This window comes from Salmo trutta, chromosome 1, assembly GCF_901001165.1.
Source record: "Salmo trutta chromosome 1, fSalTru1.1, whole genome shotgun sequence".
NCBI classification, from domain to species: domain Eukaryota; kingdom Metazoa; phylum Chordata; class Actinopteri; order Salmoniformes; family Salmonidae; genus Salmo; species Salmo trutta.
The window spans coordinates 63,716,018-63,736,486 of record NC_042957.1 but is presented as its reverse complement, the minus strand read 5'-3'; the positions used below and the strand labels follow the sequence as shown (position 1 = coordinate 63,736,486).

At 46.0% G+C, this 20,469-nt stretch overlaps 1 protein-coding gene across 1 annotated transcript in view; it reads right to left on the bottom strand.

Moving 5' to 3' along the window:
• The window catches only part of LOC115205003 (voltage-dependent T-type calcium channel subunit alpha-1I), a gene marked incomplete in the record, with an annotated part of 276,994 nt that overhangs the window by 6,550 nt on the left and 249,975 nt on the right, over nucleotides 1–20,469 (bottom strand). The window contains 4 exon segments of the mRNA XM_029770574.1: nucleotides 1,514–1,960; nucleotides 3,096–3,217; nucleotides 3,834–3,912; nucleotides 18,834–18,904. Of these exon segments, the coding sequence (XP_029626434.1) occupies nucleotides 1,514–1,960; nucleotides 3,096–3,217; nucleotides 3,834–3,912; nucleotides 18,834–18,904 (719 nt within the window).

The following is a 20,469-nucleotide window of genomic DNA, read 5'->3' as shown; positions in this document are numbered from 1 at the left end:
CACACACACACACACACACACACACACACACACACACACACACACACACACACACACACACACACAATTGTAGCTGTTGTGAATGAATAAATTGAGCTGGCCTGCAGGCCCCTGGTTACATCACCCAGAGGAGAGGAGAGGAGAGCAGAACAAAGAAGCTCCCTCCCTCCCTCCCCCCCCTCCCTCCCTCCCTCCCTCCCTCCCTCCCTCCCTCCCTCCCTCCCTCCCTCCCTCCCTCTCTTATTAAGTTATTCTGTCAGCCAACACAAAGCTAAAAATGGCTCCTCAGTAAAGCCAAGTTTAGTTCTGTAAAGGTAGAACAGATCGTAGCAGGCAGCCGGTGAGTCATCCATGTGTGTTATGATTATGATTAGGTATTTAGTAATCTCACTGTGTGTGCGTGTGCGTGTGTGCTTGTTTGTGTTTATGTCTTCCAGGGCTTTGTGTTTGTGGGTGTGTGCACACTGACGGGTTAATATCGGAGGTCCTGAGTTTGAATTGAAAAGGTGATTAAATGCAAGGTGCAGTGTGTGTTTGCTCATCTACCTCGCCGCAGAAGACTGACAACAAGGGTTGCCATGGCAATGGAGAGCGCCAGGCAAATTCACTGTGAAAGGTGCAGCTAGATGAAAATGTATTTCAATGCCCCTCTCCCTTCAACTCCCTAAAATCACATTGTTCTTTCATCAGCATCTATTTCAGGGGTCCCGAGAATAATATCCAAACCCCTTCGAGATGTTTTTATCTGTTGAAAGCAATAACAGAACCCTGAATATGAGTAGCTGTGTTTTTCTGCAGTAGTCTGGGCCACGGCCACGTTCTAGGGTACGTCCCAAATGGCACCCAAATTCCCTGGTTAAAAGTAGTGCACTATATTGGGAATAGGGTGCCATTTGAGACACACTCTGGGTCACGGTGACATTGTACTGAATCTACATTATGACCTGTTCAGAGATTATGTCTGTTATTTGAATACCCGGGCCGACAAGATTAAACATCTCTCTCTCCTCCCCCTGTCTCTCTCCCATCTCTCTCTCTCTCCCATCTCTCTCTCTCTCTCTCTCTCTCTCTCTCTCTCTCTCTCTCTCTCTCTCTCTCTCTCTCTCTCTCTCTCTCTCTCTCTCTCTCTCTCTCTCTCTCTCTCTCTCGCTGTCTCTCTCGCTGTCTCTCCGTATCTTCCCTGGCTGTTCCTTTGTATTACATTATGAAAGGTTGAGTGAACAAGCAGACAAACTGAGTTAAACAGGACTGATGGGCTGTCACTCTAAAACACTGAGGATGTCAGAACAGGAAGGAGACTAAATGTCTCTGATTATCTTTCTGTCTCCTCTGACTGTTCTTGTTCTTGTTCTCTCTCTCCCTGTCATAATGACCTCCACCTTACGTCTATGTACTACACACGAGTGTATCAGACTGTTTATATGTGTAATTCCTATAATATCAAAAAGAAAGACAAATAGACAGAAACAGACAGACCCATACGAACAGAAATGTATTCATCCATCCATCTCACCTGTGCAGGAGAGTAGGGATCACGATTGTTCGGATCTTGCAGTGTTCCTGGATGCGTCGTTGCCATGTGATGATGCATATTCCCCCCGGAGGAACTGCCTGGGACTCCCATACCTCTCTCCACTCCTCCTCCAACTCTCCCACCTCCCCCTCCACCTCCCCCTGCTGCTCCACCTTTCTTCCCTCCTGCACAGACTCCCTCCGGCCCCATGCAGCATAGGGCCCCCGTGGCCAGCTCCAGCTCAATCTCAGCGTCCATCTCCGCCTCCTCCTTGGCCTCCTTGTTGGAGTCGTCCAGGTGCTTCATCAACACCGCCACCACCACGTTGATCAGGACGAACTGGGCCGTCAACACAAAGGACACAAAGTACATGGGAGAGATGAACTGCAGGCTGGGGTTGCAGGAGTAGTCAGGCCCGTAGTCCGGAGGGCACTCCCTCAACGTGTCCTAGGGAGGGGGGAGGGAAGGTGGGAGAGAGGAGAAATAGGAGCTGTCTGTTAGGTCAAGCCATGAAGTCCTGCTAAGACATTATTACATTTACGTAATTTAGCAGAAGCTCTTATCCAGAGCGACTTACTGTAGTGAATGCATAGATTTAAATAATTTTTTCGTACTGGTCGTCCGTGGGAATCGAACCCACAACCAACTGAGCTACACAGGACTATACGGGACTATACAGAAACAACAAGTTTTATTGAACAAATTCATGAACAAGAGTTAAGCATTCCAACTTGAAACAAAGATATCAATGTAAGACTTTTGTGAGCAGATTGACCTGTCACACAATAACTGTAAGACATCCAGACATGAGCTAATTCTAGTCTCTTCTCTCTCATTTGTTTTGACCTTTTCACTTCGTAGTCTCAAGTGTTTCCTTCTTCCCCTCTCCCCTCTTTTTCCTCCCTCTATCCCTCCCTCTATCCCTCCCCTCTCTCTAGTCAGTACAGTGGTGATTCACTCTCTTTCTCTCTTCCCCCTCCCTCGTTCCAGGCAGTTTGGATCCAACACATCTCCAGGTAAAAGGTAGTGAAAGCTCACAAGGTCTCATCAGTAGTAATCTAAGAGAGGTGATTACAGTTCACTGCTTCAGCTGAGAGGTAGCGGCTGTGATCCCCACCCGTACCTCTACAAACCACTGAGGAGGTGTTTTTATGGTGCGCCCCTGTCACACTCCATAATGCGTTGAGCGTGGGGGTGGGGGGGCGATGACTGTGAAATGGGAGTGGGACACATTCCCCTATTTAAAAAGGCCATCTTTACAGAGAATATACAGAGCTGTGACAAGTCTGGTTATGGTAGTGCTCAAGGAGAGGAGGATTGGAATGGTCTTCTTAGGGAGCAGGACATAGGCTTGGGGCCTGCCCTTAGGGCCACAGGGCTTGTAATTACTCTGAAACTTCTCTGCAGCTAAGAAGCCAGGCACCAAATATCAACCACAGACATCAACATGAGAACTGAATAATACAACCCAAATAGCAACACATTGAAACATGGTAATTTTGGGTTAAAGTATCAGATGATCAACTATCTAATTTATTGTAATAAACGCTCCATAGAACACCATGTAGAAGTCCATCCACACCTTCATGATCCCGTTCCAGTTGTCCCCAGTGGAGACCTGGAACAGAGTGAGGAAGGCCATGCCAAAGTTCTCAAAGGTAGCATGGCGGCTCATCCCCTCACATGGGTAGTCCTCGTTACACACTGGGAGAGGAGAGTAGGGATGGAGGGACAGGGGGAGGGAGGGATAGGGGGAGGGAGGGATAGGGGGAGAGATGGGGAGGTAAGAGAGAAGGGGAGAGAGAAACAAGTAGAGAACGATAGATACAGGGGGAAGGACGAAGGGATAGAGGGAGAGATAAAGATACATGAAGAGAAAATAACAGTTTATATAGAGAACATTTATCTATTCAGTCCTCTTAGAAACCAGCAACCAACAACAGCAGACGTGGTTGTTTGCTCCTGGTCTTTAAGCTGTCTTGGCTGATTGTTTACACATCTCTCTCCTTACTACAGTTGCATTTAGCTCTAATCCTTTGCTCAAGACTGATGGGATGAGAGATAATCTCCAGCAGACATGACTAGAGTCCATAGAGAGAGTGTGACAGTTTGAAGACAGGCCTAGCTGCTTGGTTATTGTTTCTCCTTTCTAGTCTCCATGATACTTCTTGGCTCTGGCTGCATCGAGATACTTTACTGCAAGTCCCTTTCTATTTCTGTCGTGGCTCTGTAATCTAACAGGATTGGATATGTACAACTCTGAATGTGGCGCGCCATTGGGTATGCAGGGTTTTGTTCCAGCCCATCACTACCAACTCACCCAGTTCTCCAAACAGCTCAACCCCCAGTGCAGCATAGATGAAGAACAGGAGCATGAAGAGCAGACCCAGGTTCCCCACCTGAAACACACATAGGAACAGTATTAGGAACTGTTTCTGCTCTATATTCTCTTCGTATGGAACCGTTATTTTGACAGGGAGTCATGCTGAGTCCAAGGTCTCTTTTACAGAGAGCTGTTACAGAGAGATTTTGGGCTCCCGAGTGGCGCAGTGGTCTAAGGCACTACATCTCAGTGCTAGAGGCGTCACTACAGACACTCTGGTTCAAATCCAGGCTGTATCACAACCGGCTGTGATTGGGAGTCGCATAGGGTGGCACACAATTGGCCCAGCGTCATCCGGGTTTGGCCGGTGTAGGCTGTCACTGACTTGCCTAATTAAATAAAGGTAAAAAAAAATATGGATGAACACTGTAGTGACAAAAATATACACATCAAATACACTACGCAAAACAAAGATAAATAACACAATCATAGAAAACAAACACATTTTTCTGTAAAAAGATCCTCAATCAGCCGTCTGAATTGACCTAGAGGCACCAAATCATAAATTTTTTAGGCAAACATTCTGAACATTGCATCCCACTGAAAGAACAGCAGGTGTTTTGGCCTTGCCTTTTACCAAGCAACAAAACCTATTGGTCCCAGCATCCATGTTGTGCCACAGCCTCTACCATTTCAGAATCCTCAGTAGAAGCATCATTTGCTAGTTGTTCTGCCTTTCGCATGGGCAGGCCTGCTACCAAGAAAAGAGAAGTGAAAGCTAGACATTTGGTGCAGTACCAAAGCCTAAGTCCTACATCGTATCAGAATCCTCAAGAGGAGCCTGAGGAGGGAATTGGGAAAGTTGTCAGTGGCATAACCTTACTCTGTTGTTGTGACTGTGTAGTTGGAAGCCACCCAGGACACACAGCAGTAGATCCCTCTCTGTCTGCTGAATGGGACTGCATAAAGAGATAATGTAGTAAATGTGCTCAGAAAACACTATCCCATTAGTGAGACGTAACCTTACAGAGTCAATGTCACAGCAGCCAGCACACAGCTCTGTCTGGTCTGGTCCCCTGGGAGAGGAGGCTCTACTGGCCTGATCTAGCTTGTTCTGGCCTACTCTAGCCTGCTCTTGCCTGATCTAGTCTGTTCTGGCCTACTCTAGCCTGCTCTTGCCTGATCTAGCAATAAGAGAAACACTACACATCACTTCCGGTTGAACGCGGAACGAGGGAGAGTTCAGTTTTGTTGTTTTGAAAAGTTTGTTGTTTTTAAAGTGTATTGGAAAGTTCTTAGTAGAAAGCTAACTTTCAGAACCCGCAACACAGTTGGCATCAGTTGCTGGGACTGCTAGTCTCCGTCCAGTGATTCTGCCGACCAAGGACGGGTCTGAGGAGCAATTTGGTGTAGCAGCTAGCTTAGCTGGGTTTTCTTGAGGGCTTGAACGCAGCCCATGATGTGGTTAGCCATTGTGGCTGAGGCTAGATCCCTGCAGTTTGTTGTTTTCAATCTTCCCTGTGACCTGCCCTGTCTGGAACTGTGAGGAGTAACAGTGTAACCTACGTTGCTAGCTACCATGACAAAGACCAAAGCCGGTAGGACTACCGTTGTGGACAGTGGTGTCTCTCTGTCACGTGTGAAGGACCTTTTAAACAAAAAAAAAGAGTATAAGCAGTTGTTACAACAACAAGAAAATAGCTTCAAGTGTTTTGTCCAAATACTGGTGGATTCAACAAGTAAAATAATGGATGACCTGACCAGAGAGATCCAGGACCTGAATAACAATTTGCAGTTTTCCCAGGGTCAGCTCGATGAGTTGAAACAGGAAAACGGCAAGATGACAGCAATCTGTAAGTCGTTGAGGACATCAGTTCTTATGTGAATGATAACAATGATGGATAAATCAGACTTTCTGCAGGGACAATCAAGGCAGAACAACATAGTTGCGGATGGAATTGCAGAATCTCCACATGAGACCTGGATGGAGTCTGAGGACAACGTGAGGGAAATGATCTCAGAAATTAAAGATGGACCACAGCAAGATTTAGGTGGAGCGTGCCCACAGGACTGGAAAACCCACCACCATCCCAGGTGACAGGCCCGATAGTGGTCAAGTTCCTGAGGTTCAAGGACAAGGTAGCTGTTCTGGAAAGAGCCAAGAACTTGAGAGGAACATACATCTTCCTCAACTGAAGCTGTGCGCCAGAAGAGGAAAGAACTTATCCCAGCCAGGAAAGCTGCCAGAGCGCGTGGGGACATCGCTTACATCTGCTATGACAGGCTCATTGTTCACCTTCCCAGAAGCCTGGAAGGGATGAAAGAGCCAAGCCTATGGGTTCGTAGCTTCAACCCCGCAGTGTGCGCGCACACACACACACACACACACACACACACACACACACACACACACACACACACACACACACACACACACACACACACACACACACACACACACACACACACACACACACACACACACACACACACACACACACCCCACCCAATTGATTAATAGACTGTTGAATGTATATATTTTTCTCTTGCTTTGTTTGCTCTTTTCAGTATTATGTATATCTCTGATAAGCTACCCAGGAAAGGGCTTTTTAGCCCATATTAATATATGTAGCCTTAGAAATAAGGTTCATGAAATCAATAACTTGCTAATATCAGGTAACATTCATATATTAGCCATTTCTGAGGCTCACTTAGATAACTCATTTGACGATACAGCAGTAGCAATACAAGGATATAACATCTATAGAAGAGACAAATGCTTATGGGGGAGGTGTTGCTGTATATATTCAGAGCCATATCTCTGTAATGCTTAGAGAAAACCTTATGTCAAGTGTTACTGAAGTGTTGTGGTTGCAGGTTCACTTGGCACATCTAAAGCCTTTTCATTTGGGGTGATGCTATAGGCCACCAAGTGCTAACAGTCAGTGTCTAAATAATATGTGTGAAATGCATGATAGTTTATGTGATGTAAACAGAGAGGTCTACTTTCTTGGGGACCTGAATATTGACTGGTTTTAATCAAGCTGTCCGCTTAAGAGGAAGCTTCTCACTGTAACCAGTGCCTGTAATCTGGTTCAGGTTATTAATCAACCTACCAGGGTGTTTACAAACACTACAGGAACAAGATCATCTACATGTATCTATCACATTTTTTATAATACTGTAGAACTTTGTACAAAAGCTTTATCCATACCCACTGGATGCAGTGATCACAATATAGTGGCTATATCCAGGAAAGCCAACGTTCCAAAATCTGGGCCTAAAATAGTGTATAAGAGATCATACAAAATATTTTGCTGTGACTCTTATATGGATGATGTTAAAAATATTTGTTGGTCTGATGCGATTAATAAGGAGCTTCCAGACGCTGCACTTGATGGATTTATGAAATTGCTTCTTCCAATTATTGATAAACATGCACCTGTTAACTTGTTTGGGATAGGGGGCAGTATTTTGACATCCGGATGAAAAGCGTGCCCAAAGTAAACTGCCTGTTACTCAGGCCCAGAAGCTAGGATGTGCATATAGATAGAAAACACTCTAAAGATTCTAAAACTGTTAAAATGATGTCTGTGAGTATAACAGAACTGATACGGCAGGCGAAACCCCGAGGAGAAACCATCCCCCAATAAATAAATTCAGCCTACCACTGTTTTCAATGGCTGTCACTTTTATTATAAGGCGAAATCCTCCCAGATTGCAGTTCCTAGGGCTTCCACTAGATGTCAACAGTCTTTAGAAAAAGTTTTAGGCTGGTTTTTGGAAAAATTTGCCAGAAATTGTAGTTTTTCTAGGTGGCTGTAGTGTTTCCAAGCATGTGAATGAGAGTGTGTTCTTTGGTATTTTTCTCTAGTAAAGACAATAATGATTCTCCGTCTTAAATTTTATCGTTTATTTACGTATTAGGGTACCTAAGGTTTGATTATAAACATTGTTTGACTTGTTTGGAAAAGTTTATTAGTAACATTTGGGATTCATTTTGTATGCATTTTGATGGAGGGAAACTGGGTGGATTATTGACAGAAGTGCGCCAGCTAAACTGAGTTTTTATGGATATAAAGAAGGACATTATCGAACAAAAGGACCATTTGTGATGTAACTGGGACCTTTTGGAGTGCCAACAGAAGAAGATCAAAGGTAAGGCATTTATTATGTCGCTATTTCTGACTTTCATGTCACACCTGCCTGGTTGAAATATGTTTTCATGGTTTTGTATGCGGGGTGCTGTCCTCAGATAATCGCATGGTGTGCTTTCGCCGTAAAGCATTTTTTAAATCTGACACAGTGGCTGGATTAACAAGAAGTTAAGCTTTATTTTGATGTATTACACTTGTGATTTTATGAAAGTTAAATATTTATAATTCTGTAGTTTGAATTTCGTGCTCTGCAATTTCACCGGATGTTGTCGAGGTGTCCCGCTAGCTGCATGCCTTAAAGTGACTGTTAGAACTGTTAAGGCTCCATGGATTGATAAGAAATTGAAAAACTGTATGGTTGAAAGAGATGGGGCAAAAAGAGTGGCTAATAAGTCTGGCTGCACATCTGACTGGCTGACTTACTACAAATTTACTTTAAATGAAATTATGGGCAGAAAAACAAATTCAAATCAGATGGCTTATTTATCACAAAACCATTTGATGTTGCCAATTATTTTAATGATTACGTCATTGGCAAAGTGGGCAAACTTAGGCAGGAAATGCCAACAACAAACAGTGAGCCATTGTATCCATGCATAAAAAAACAAATAATGACAGAAAGCGTTGCAAAAAAAAAAGCGTTTGAATTTTGTAAAGTTAGTGTGGGAGAGGTGGAAAAATTATTATTATCAATCAATAATGACAAACCTGGCATTGACAACTTAGATAGAAAGCTACTGAGGATGGTAGCTGACTCTATAGCCACTCCTATCTGTCATATCTTTAATCTGAGCCCTTGAGGAAATTCTTTGTCCTCAGGCCTGGAGGGAAGAACAAAGTAATTCCGCTACCCAAGAGTGGTAAAGCAGCCTTTACTGGTTCTAACAGTAGACCTATAAGCTTGCTGCCAGCTCTTAGCAAACTGTTAAAAAGCAGCATTCCCCAGGAGAGGATGGCTCTCACTTCAGCAGTGATGAATTCATGAACTTCTTTGAGGAAAAGGTCATGATCATTAGAAAGCAAATTACGGACTCCTCTTTAAATCTGCGTATTCCTCCAAAGCTCCGTTGTCCTGAGTCTGCACAACCCTGCCAGGACCTAGGATCAAGGGAGATACTAAAGTGTTTTAGTACTATATCTCTTGACACAATGATGAAAATAATCATGGCCTCTAAACCTTCAAGCTGCATACTGGACCCTATTCCAACTAAACTACTGAAAGAGCTGCTTTCTGTGCTTGGCCCTCCTATGTTGAACATAATAAACGGCTCTCTATCCACTGGATGTGTACCAAACTCACTAAAACTGGCAGTAATAAAGCCTCTCTTGAAAAAGCCAAATCTTGACCCAGAAATTATAAAAAAACTATCGGCCTATATCGAATCTTCCATTCCTCTCAAAAATTTTAGAAAAAGCTGTTGCGCAGCAACTCACTGCCTTCCTGAAGACAAACAATGTACACGAAACGCTTCAGTCTGGTTTTAGACCCCATCATAGCACTGAGACTGCACTTGTGAAGGTGGTAAATGACGTCAGACCGAGGTTCTGCGTCTGTCCTTGTGCTCCTAGATCTTAGTGCTGCTTTTGATACCATCGATCACCACATTCTTTTGGAGAGATTGGAAACCCAAATTGGTCTACATGGACAAGTTCTGGCCTGGTTTAGGTCTTATCTGTCGGAAAGATATCAGTTTGTCTCTGTGAATGGTTTGTCCTCTGACAAATCAACTGTAAATTTCGGTGTTCCTCAAGGTTCCGTTTTAGGACCACAATTGTTTTCACTATATATTTTACCTCTTGGGGATGTCATTCGAAAACATAATGTTAAATTTCACTGCTATGCGGATGACACACAGCTGTACATTTCAATGAAACATGGTGAAGCTCCAAAATTGCCCTCGCTAGAAGCCTGTGTCTCAGACATAAGGAAGTGGATGGCTGCAAACTTTCTACTCTTAAACTTGGACAAAACAGAGATGCTTGTTCTAGGTCCCAAGAAACAAAGAGATCTTCTGTTGAATCTGACAATTAATCTGGATGGTTGTACAGTCGTCTCAAATAAAACTGTGAAGGACCTCGGCGTTACTCTGGACCCTGATCTCTCTTTTGAAGAACATATCAAGACTGTTTCAAGGACAGCTTTTTTCCATCTACGTAACATTGCAAAAATCAGAAACTTTCTGGCGAAAAATGACGCAGAAAAATGTATCCATGCCTTTGTTACTTCTAGGTTGGACTACTGCAATGCTCTACTTTCCGGCTACCCGGATAAAGCACTAAATAAACTTCAGTTAGTGCTAAATACGGCTGCTAGAATCCTGACTAGAAACAAAAAATTTGATCATATTACTCCAGTGCTAGCCTCCCTACACTGGCTTCCTGTTAAGGCAAGGGCTGATTTCAAGGTTTTACTGCTAACCTACAAAGCATTACATGGGCTTAGTCCTACCTATCTTTCCGATTTGGTCCTGCCATACATACCTACACGTACGCTACGGTCACAAGACGCGGGCCTCCTAATTGTTCCTAGAATTTCTAAGCAAACAGCTGGAGGCAGGGCTTTCTCCTATAGAGCTCAATTTTTATCGAATAGTCTGCCTACCCATGTGAGAGATGCAGACTCAGTCTCAACCTTTAAGTCTTTACTGAAGACATATCTCTTCAGTAGGTCCTATGATTAAGTGTAGTCTGGCCCAGGGGTGTGAAGGTGAACGGAAAGGCTGGAGCAACGAACCGCCCTTGCTGTCTCTGCCTGGCCGGTTTCCCCTCTTTCCACTGGGATTCTCTGCCTCTACCCCTATTACGGGGGCTGAGTCACTGGCTTACTGGTGTTCTTCCATGCCGTCCCTGGGAGGGGTGCATCACTTGAGTGGGTTGAGTCACTGATGTGGTCTTCCTGTCTGGGTTGGCGCCCCCCCTTGGGCTGTGCCGTGGCGGAGATCTTTGTGGGCTATACTCGGCCTTGTCCCGGGATGGTATGTTGGTGGTTGGAGATATCCCTCTAGTGGTGTGGAGGCTGTGCTTTGGCAAAGTGGGTGGGGTTATATCCTACCTGTTTGGTCCTGTCCGGGGGTTTCATCGGATGGGGCCACAGTGTCTCCTGACCCCTCCTGTCTCAGCTCCAGTATTTATGCTGCAGTAGTTTATGTGTCGGGGGGCTAGGGTCAGTCTGTCACATCTGGAGTATTTCTCTTGTCTTTTCCTGTGTCCTGTGTGAATTTAAATATGCTCTCTCTAATTCTCTCTTTTTCTTTCTTTCTTTCTGTCTCTCGGAGGACCTGAGCCCTAGGACCATGCCTCAGGACTACCTGGCTTGATGACTCCTTGCTGTCCCCAGTTCACCTGGCCGTGCTGCTGCTCCAGTTCCAACTGTTCTGCCTGCAGCTATGGAACCCTGACCTGTTCACCGGACGTGCTACCTGTCCCAGACCTGTTGTCCCAGACCTGCTGGAACCCTGACCTATTCACCGAACGTGCTACCTGTCCCAGACCTGCTGTTTTCAAATCTCTAGAGACAGCAGGAGCGGTAGAGATACTCTCAAAGATCGGCTATGAAAAAGCCAACTGACACTTACTCTTGTGTTACTGACTTGTTGCACCCTCGACAACTACTATGATTATTATTATTTGACAATGCTGGTCATTTATGAACATTTGAACATCTAGCCCATGTGCTGTTATAATCTCCACCCGGCACAGCCAGAAGAGGACTGGCCACCCCTCATAGCCTGGTTCCTCTCTAGGTTTCTTCCTAGGTTTTGGGCTTTCTAGGGTTTTTTTTCTAGCCACCGTGCTTCTACACCTGCATTGCTTGCTGTTTGGGGTTTTAGGCTGGGTTTCTGTACAGAACTTTGTGATATCAGCTGATGTAAGAAGGGCTATATAAATACATTTGATTTGATTTGATTTGATTTGGAAAAATGGTGTTTGACCAAATACAATGCTGTTTTTCTGTAAACAAATGATCAACATACTTTCAGCATGCTTATAGAGAAGGGCACTCAACATGTACTGCACTGACACAAATGACTGATTGGTTGAAAGAAATTGATAATAAGAAGATTGTGGAAGCTGTACTGTTAGATTTCGAGCGGAAATGGAGGAAAACTCGCCTCCCTGCGGACCTGGCATCCTTTCACGCCCTCCTCTCTACATTTTCCTCTTCTGTCTCTGCTGCTAAAGCCACTTTCTACCACTCTAAATTCCAAGCATCTGCCTCTAACCCTAGGAAGCTCTTTGCTACCTTCTCCTCCCTCCTGAATCCTCCTCCCCCTCCCCCCCTCCTCTCTCTCTGCGGATGACTTCGTCAACCATTTTGAAAAGAAGGCTGATGACATCCGATCCTCGTTTGCTAAGCCAAACGACACCACTGGTCCTGCTCACACTGCCCTACTCTGTGCTTTGACCTCTTTCTCCCCTCTCTCTCCAGATGAAATCTCGCGTCTCGTGACGGCCGGCCGCCCAACAACCTGCCCACTTGACCCTATCCCCTCCTCTCTTCTCCAGACCATTTCCGGAGACCTTCTCCCCTACCTCACCTCGCTCATCAACTCATCCTTGACCGCTGGCTACGTCCCTTCCGTCTTCAAGAGAGCGAGAGTTGCACCCCTTCTGAAAAAACCTACACTCGATCCCTCCGACATCAACAACTACAGGCCAGTATCCCTTCTTTCTTTTCTCTCCAAAACTCTTGAACGTGCCGTCCTTGGTCAGCTCTCCTGCTATCTCTCTCAGAATGACCTTCTTGATCCTAATCAGTCAGGTTTCAAGACTGGGCATTCAACTGAGACTGCTCTTCTCTGTGTCACGGAGGCTCTCCGTGACACAGCACTGCTAAAGCTAACTCTCTCTCCTCTGCGCTCATCCTTCTAGACCTATCTGCTGCCTTTGATACCGTGAACCATCAGATCCTCCTCTCCACCCTCTCCGAGCTGGGCATCTCCGGCGCGGCCCACGCTTGGATTGCGTCCTACCTGACAGGTCGCTCCTACCAGGTGGCGTGGCGAGAATCTGTCTCCGCACCACGTGCTCTCACCACTGGTGTCCCCCAGGGCTCTGTTCTAGGCCCTCTCCTATTCTCACTATACACCAAGTCACTTGGCTCGGTCATATCCTCACATGGTCTCTCCTATCATTGCTACGCAGACGACACACAATTAATCTTCTCCTTTCCCCCTTCTGATAACCAGGTGGCGAATCGCATCTCTGCATGTCTGGCAGACATATCAGTGTGGATGACGGCTCACCACCTCAAGCTGAACCTCGGCAAGACGGAGCTGCTCCTCCTCCCAGGGAAGGACTGCCCGTTCCATGATCTCGCCATCACGGTTGACAACTCCCTTGTGTCCTCCTCCCAGAGTGCTAAGAACCTTGGCGTGACCCTGGACAACACCCTGTCGTTCTCCACTAACATCAAGGCGGTGACCCGATCCTGTAGGTTCATGCTCTACAACATTCGCAGAGTACGACCCTGCCTCACACAGGAAGCGGCGCAGGTCCTAGTCCAGGCACTTGTCATCTCCCGCCTGGATTACTGCAACTCGCTGTTGGCTGAGCTCCCTGCCTGTGCCATTAAACCCCTACAACTCATCCAGAACGCCGCAGCCCGTCTGGTGTTCAACCTTCCCAAGTTCTCTCACGTCACCCCGCTCCTCCGCTCTCTCCACTGGCTTCCAGTTGAAGCTCGCATCCGCTACAAGTCCATGGTGCTTGCCTACGGAGCTGTGAGGGGAACGGCACCTCCGTACCTTCAGGCTCTGATCAGGCCCTACACCCAAACAAGGGCACTGCGTTCATCCACCTCTGGCCTGCTCGCCTCCCTACCTCTGAGGAAGCACAGCTCCCGCTCAGCCCAGTCAAAACTGTTCGCTGCTCTGGCACCCCAATGGTGGAACAAGCTCCCTCACGACGCCAGGACAGCGGAGTCAATCACCACCTTCCGGAGACACCTGAAACCCCACCTCTTTAAGGAATACCTGGGATAGGATAAAGTATCCTTCTACCCCCCCCCCCCCCAAAAAAAGATTTAGATGCACTATTGTAAAGTGGTTTTTCCACTGGATATCTTAAGGTGAATGCACCAATTTGTAAGTCGCTCTGGATAAGAGCGTCTGCTAAATGACTTAAATGTAAATGTACATTTCAGTGCAGCCTTTGATATTATTGACCATATCCTTTTGTTGAAAAAACATATGTGTTTTGGCTTTTCAACCTATCTATCTAATCGAACTCAAAGTTTTTTTTTTAATGGAAGCTTCTCTAATGTCAAACATATAAAGTGTGGTGTACCGTAGGGCAGCTCTCTAGGCCCTCTAGAGAGCTGCAGTCTGTTTTGGAATGGGTGGCCAGTAATAAACTGGTATTGAACATCTCTAAAACTAAGAGCATTTTATTTGGTACAAATCATTACCTAAGTTCTAGACCTCAGCTGAAACTGGTAATGAATGGTGTGGCTGTTGAACAAGTTGAGGAGACTAAATTACTTGGTGTTACCTTAGATTGTAAACTGTCATGGTCAAAACATATAGATACAATGGTTGTAAAGATGGGCAGTCTGTCCGTAATAAAGAGATACTCTGCTTTTTGACACCACACTCCAAAAAGCAAGTTCTGTAGGCTCTAGTTTTGTCTCATCTTGATTGTCCAGTCATGTGGTCGAGTGCTGCAAGGAAAGACCTAGTTAAGCTGCGGCTGACCCAGAACAGAGCGACACGTCCTGCTTTTCATTGTAATCAGAGGGCTGATAAAAATACTACATATTTGCCAGTCTCTCTTGGTTAAGAGTTGAGGAGAGACTGAGTGCATAACTTCTTATTTTCATAAGAAACATTAACGTGTTGAAAATCCCAAATTGTTTGCATAGTCAATTTCACACAGCTCTGACACACACACTTACCCCACCAGACATGCCCCCTGGGGTCTTTTCACAGTCCCCAAACTCAGAACAAATTCAAGAATGCAAACAGTATTATATAGAGCCATTATTGCATGGAACTCCGTTCCATCTCATATTGCTCAAATAAAAAGCTAACCTGGTTTAAAAAAACAGATAAAGCAACACCTCACGGCACAACGCCTCTCCCCTATTTGACCTAGATAGTTTGTGTGTCTGTATTGATATGTAGGCTACGTGTGCCTTTACATTTTTTTATGTAGTTCTGTCCTTGAGTTGTTTTAGTCCATTAATGTTGTGTATTATGTCATGTTTCATGTTTTGTGTTGACCCCAGGAAGAGTACAGTGAGGGAAAAAAGTATTTGATCCCCTGCTGATTTTGTACGTTTGCCCACTGACAAAGAAATGATCAGTCTATAATTTGAATGGTAGGTTTATTTCAACAGTGAGAGACAGAATAACAACAAAAAAATCCAGAAAAACACATGTCAAAAATGTTATAAAATGATTTGCATTTTAATGAGGGAAATAAGTATTTGACCCCTCTGCAAAACATGACTTAGTACTTGGTGGCAAAACCCTTGTTGGCAATCACAGAGGTCAGATGTTTCTTGTAGTTGGCCACCAGGTTTGCACACATCTCAGGAGGGATTTTGTCCCACTCCTCTTTGCAGATCTTCTCCAAGTCATTAAGGTTTTGAGGCTGACGTTTAGCAACTCGAACTTTCAGCTCCCTCCACAGATTTTCTATGGGATTAAGGTCTGGAGACTGGCTAGGCTACTCCAGGACCTTAATGTGCTTCTTCTTGAGCCACTCCTTTGTTGCCTTGGCCGTGTGTTTTGGGTCATTGTCATGCTGGAATACCGATCCACGACACATTTTCAATGCCCTGGCTTTTCCCTCACTGTAGCTGCTGCTTTTGCAACAGCTAATGGGGATCCTAATAAAATACCAAAAATACCAAAAAGCCTGATCTAGCCTGCTCTATCCAGATCTAGCCTGCTCTATCCAGATCTAGCCTGCTCTATCCAGATCTAGCCTGCTCTATCCAGATCTATCCAGATCTAGCCTGCTCTATCCAGATCTAGCCTGCTCTATCCAGATCTAGCCTGCTCTATCCAGATCTAGCCTGCTCTATCCAGATCTATCCAGATCTAGCCTGCTCTATCCAGATCTAGCCTGCTCTATCCAGATCTACCCTGCTCTATCCAGATCTAGCCTGCTCTATCCAGATCTAGCCTGCTCTATCCAGATCTAGCCTGCTCTATCCAGATCTAGCCTGCTCTTTCTAGATCTTGCCTGCTCTATTCAGATCTAGCCTGCTCTATCTAGATCTTGCCTGCTCTATCCAGATCTAGCCTGCTCTATCCAGATCTAGCCTGCTCTATCCAGATCTAGCCTGCTCTATCCAGATCTAGCCTGCTCTATCTAGATCTAGCCTGCTCTATCCAGATCTAGCCTGCTCTATCCAGATCTAGCCTGCTCTATCTAGATCTTGCCTGCTCTATCCAGATCTAGCCTGCTCTATCCAGATCTAGCCTGCTCTATCCAGATCTAGCCTGCTCTATCTAGATCTAGCCTGCTCTATCCAGATCTAGCCTGCTCTATCCAGATCTAGCCTGCTCTATCCAGATCTAGCCTGCTCTATCTAGATCTTGCCTGCTCTATCCAGATCTAGCCTGCTCTATCTAGATCTAGCCTGCTCTATCCAGATCTAGCCTGCTCTATCCAGATCTAGCCTGCTCTATCCAGATCTAGCCTGCTCTATCCAGATCTAGCCTGCTCTATCCAGATCTAGCCTGCTCTAGCCTCTACCAGGCCAACAAATCGCAAGATAAACAGTCACAGACGTGAAGCTGTTTTTCATAGAACACAACTCAGGTTTATTAAGATAGGAGTGTTTCGTGAGGGTTAGAGACCAAGGTCGTGTTCAGCAGGTACTGAACCTCCGGGAAAGTTTTTGAAACCAAGAAAGGAAAGTGTGTGTTCTCAGTGGACAAGTTCAGGTGGTAATACCTTCATTTCAAAATGTTTTCTCCCGTTTGTGTCTACTGAACATGCCCCAGGTCAGCAATGTCTAAGTTAAGTAGAAATTATGTAGTGACGTAACAGTTCTATAAAAATCTCTAAAGCACTTTAGATCCAGACTTTGTTTGTCATACTGTCAGTCTCAGTCTCTCGTCAGACTGTCTCAGTATGATACCGAGTTCCCTTTGGGCCAGAACTAATGCAAGCTCTCCCTAGCTACCTGTGTCACAGTTGATTAGTGATGTATCTACCAGGGAGACCGTAGACCTTACACTACTGAGGATGATTTCAGCACCTCTGAAAATAGCACTATTCCATTGAGATCAGTTTAATAATCTGTGATTCTTAATGACATGTTTCTATGAGGCGTGATCCAAGCAAGCAAGAGACAAACAAAGGGTGAATTTATACCAGGTGAAACCTGGGTCAGTGATAAGTGAGTCTTGAATTTACTTTGATCTGTGCACGTAGCTAAGAGCATGCTATGCTAGCCAGGATCCATTCACTTTTACTGTGTTTTGGTCCCCAATGCTAATGTTAGCTAGCAAATAGTGGCTGTGGCCATAGATGCAAACCCAGAGAAGGGACAGCTAATCTCTCCCGGCCAAGGGACTAGTTTTAAGGAGGTCTATATTTTCTGAAAACAAAAATCACAGGGATAAACAAAAATGAGTAGCTAAGAGAATGGTACAAGATGTCGCTGTGAGCACTCGTAATGATCTTTTTGAAAGCAGAAATGGTGATATTCAAGCAGCGTTGCCTCCTGCCATAGGCTATATCTGAAGTTTATAACCCAGCCCCTGGAGGAGATAAAACAACTGGCTTTAGTGGTGATGTGATGTGACTGAACGACACCACTACCACCTAGTGAACAGCAGATGGAAGCCATTTTAGCTCAGTGGGGGAGAAATGGGATAATGTTAGATAATGGCTGATTATAGTTGGGTAATGTGACACTTTATTTTAAGCAGATCCTGTTAATAAGAGATTGCGTCGGTCGTAATGTGTTTGAGTGTTAGCTTCAGCTAGCTAGCTAACATCTGTCAGGGGCTTCTCCATGTAACACCATTACTCTCAGTCTTGACAGTGTGTAACACTTCCCTGGCAGGGGATTTTTCACCTCCGTCTTAAGAGTGTTTAGTATGGCAGACTCATTGTCTCCTCTCATCACGCACGCAAGCACGCACACACACACACACACACACACTTAAGCATACAAACACACCTCTTTAATCACCTTGGTGTTAATTACCTGCCTGATGCCCTTGGGAAGACGACCCAGGGCCCTGTGTTAATGAGAGAGGGATCGATAGCAACGGAGGAGAGGAGATCCGTTCTGCCTTACCTCCGTCTTCCCTACACTCCTTCCTTCTCTCTCTCTCTCTCTCTCTCTCTCTCTCTCTCTCTCTCAAATCCTTTCACATCTATATGAGGTGCCTAGGCAGTAGCGGTTATGGGCCTAGGGGCTGTTTCTAGTCCAGGGTGGTTTTAATAAAGTGTCTCAGAATATGAGTACTGATCTAGGATCAGTTTATCCTTTTAGATCCTAATGAATAAAACAGGGGGACCTGATCCTAGATCAGCACTCTTTATGAATACAGTCTTTTCCCAGAGCACTCTCCATGGTCCTGAAAGCCCACACTGTCCACATTATGTACAGAGATATAGCTACTGTTTGAAGATCATCGTCTCATTTGATTGTTTGAAGCTGCCATCATCTACATAATAACAGATAAAAATGCTTCTTCATTTTCTGTTCAGTTTCTCTCACTGAACATGTAAACAGTGCCTCTAATCCTAGCCATAATCATTCAATCAGCCCCTCTGTTTGTCTGCACTCATCATACATAGGAGCTATGTGTGTGTGTGTGTGTGTGTGTGTGTGTCTGTCTGTGTGTGTGTGTGTGTGTGTTTGTACCTGTGGTAGGGCTTGGACCACCGTATCCAGCAGAGCTCTCATTCCTTTAGCCATCTTCAGCAGCTTCAGAACTGGGATGGAGAGAATAGATGGAGAGAGAGAGAGAGGCAGAAACAGAGATAAAGGTTATGATGAGGGCTGGGGAGAGGAGAAGTGGAGAGGGAGATTATAAATGCTGGGCCTTTAGGTTATTCCCTCCGGTTCAATTCTGGACTAAACGGGAAACATCCAGCCACCGAAAGGTCACAGCTAAATTTATACCCAGCACACACACTTTCACAGATACGGTCATACACACACGCACTCACAGATACGGTCATACACACACGCACTCACAGATACGGTCATACACACACGCACTCACAGATACGGTCATACACACACACTCTCACACACACTGTCATACACACACACACTCTCGCTCTCTCATGGCCCTCTCACTGGCCCAAACGTTAGTCATGACCTGTAGCTTTGGTAGGATTAATGATGAAGCAGTGATCCCCTGCTGTACACTGGGTCTGAACACTGGGTCTGTACACTGGGTCTGAACACTGGGTCTGTACACTGGGTCTGAACACTGGGTCTGAACACTGGGTCTGTATGCTGGGTCTGAACACTGGGTCTGTACACTGGGTCTGAACACTGGGTCTGTATGCTGGGTCTGAACACTGGGTCTGAACACTGGGTCTGAACACTGGGTCTGTATGCTGGGTCTGCACACTGGGTCTGCACACTGGGTCTGCACACTGGGTCTGCGGACTGGGTCTGCGGACTGGGTCTGAACACTGGGTCTGAACACTGGGTCTGCGGACTGGGTCTGCGGACTGGGTCTGAACACTGGGTCTGTACACTGGGTCTGCGGACTGGGTCTGAACACGGGGTCTGTACACTGGGTCTGAACACTGGGTCTGAACACTGGGTCTGTACACTGGGTCTGCGGACTGGGTCTGAACACTGGGTCTGTACACTGGGTCTGAACACTGGGTCTGAACGCTGGGTCTGTACACTGGGTCTACACGCTGGGTCTGCACACTGGGTCTGCACACTGGGTCTGCACACTGGGTCTGAACACTGGGTCTGTACGCTGGGTCTGCACACTGGGTCTGCACACTGGGTCTGTACACTGGGTCTACACGCTGGGTCTGCGCACTGGGTCTGCACACTGGGTCTGCACACTGGGTCTGTACACTGGGTCTGAACACTGGGTCTGAACGCTGGGTCTGAACACTGGGTCTGAACACTGGGTCTGGACACTGCGTCTGTACACTAGGTCTGCGGACTGGGTCTGAACACTGGGTCTGTACACTGGGTCTGAACACTGGGTCTGCACACTGGATCTGCACACTGGGTCTGTACACTGGGTCTGCACACTGGGTCTGAACACTGGGTCTGAACACTGGGTCTGTATGCTGGGTCTGCACACTGGGTCTGTACACTGGGTCTACACGCTGGGTCTGCACACTGGGTCTGCACACTGGGTCTGCACACTGGGTCTGTACACTGGGTCTGAACACTGGGTCTGAACACTGGCTCTGCGGACTGGGTCTGCGGACTGGTTCTGCGGACTGGGTCTGAACACTGGGTCTGTACACTGGGTCTGTACACTGGGTCTGAACACTGGGTCTGAACACTGGGT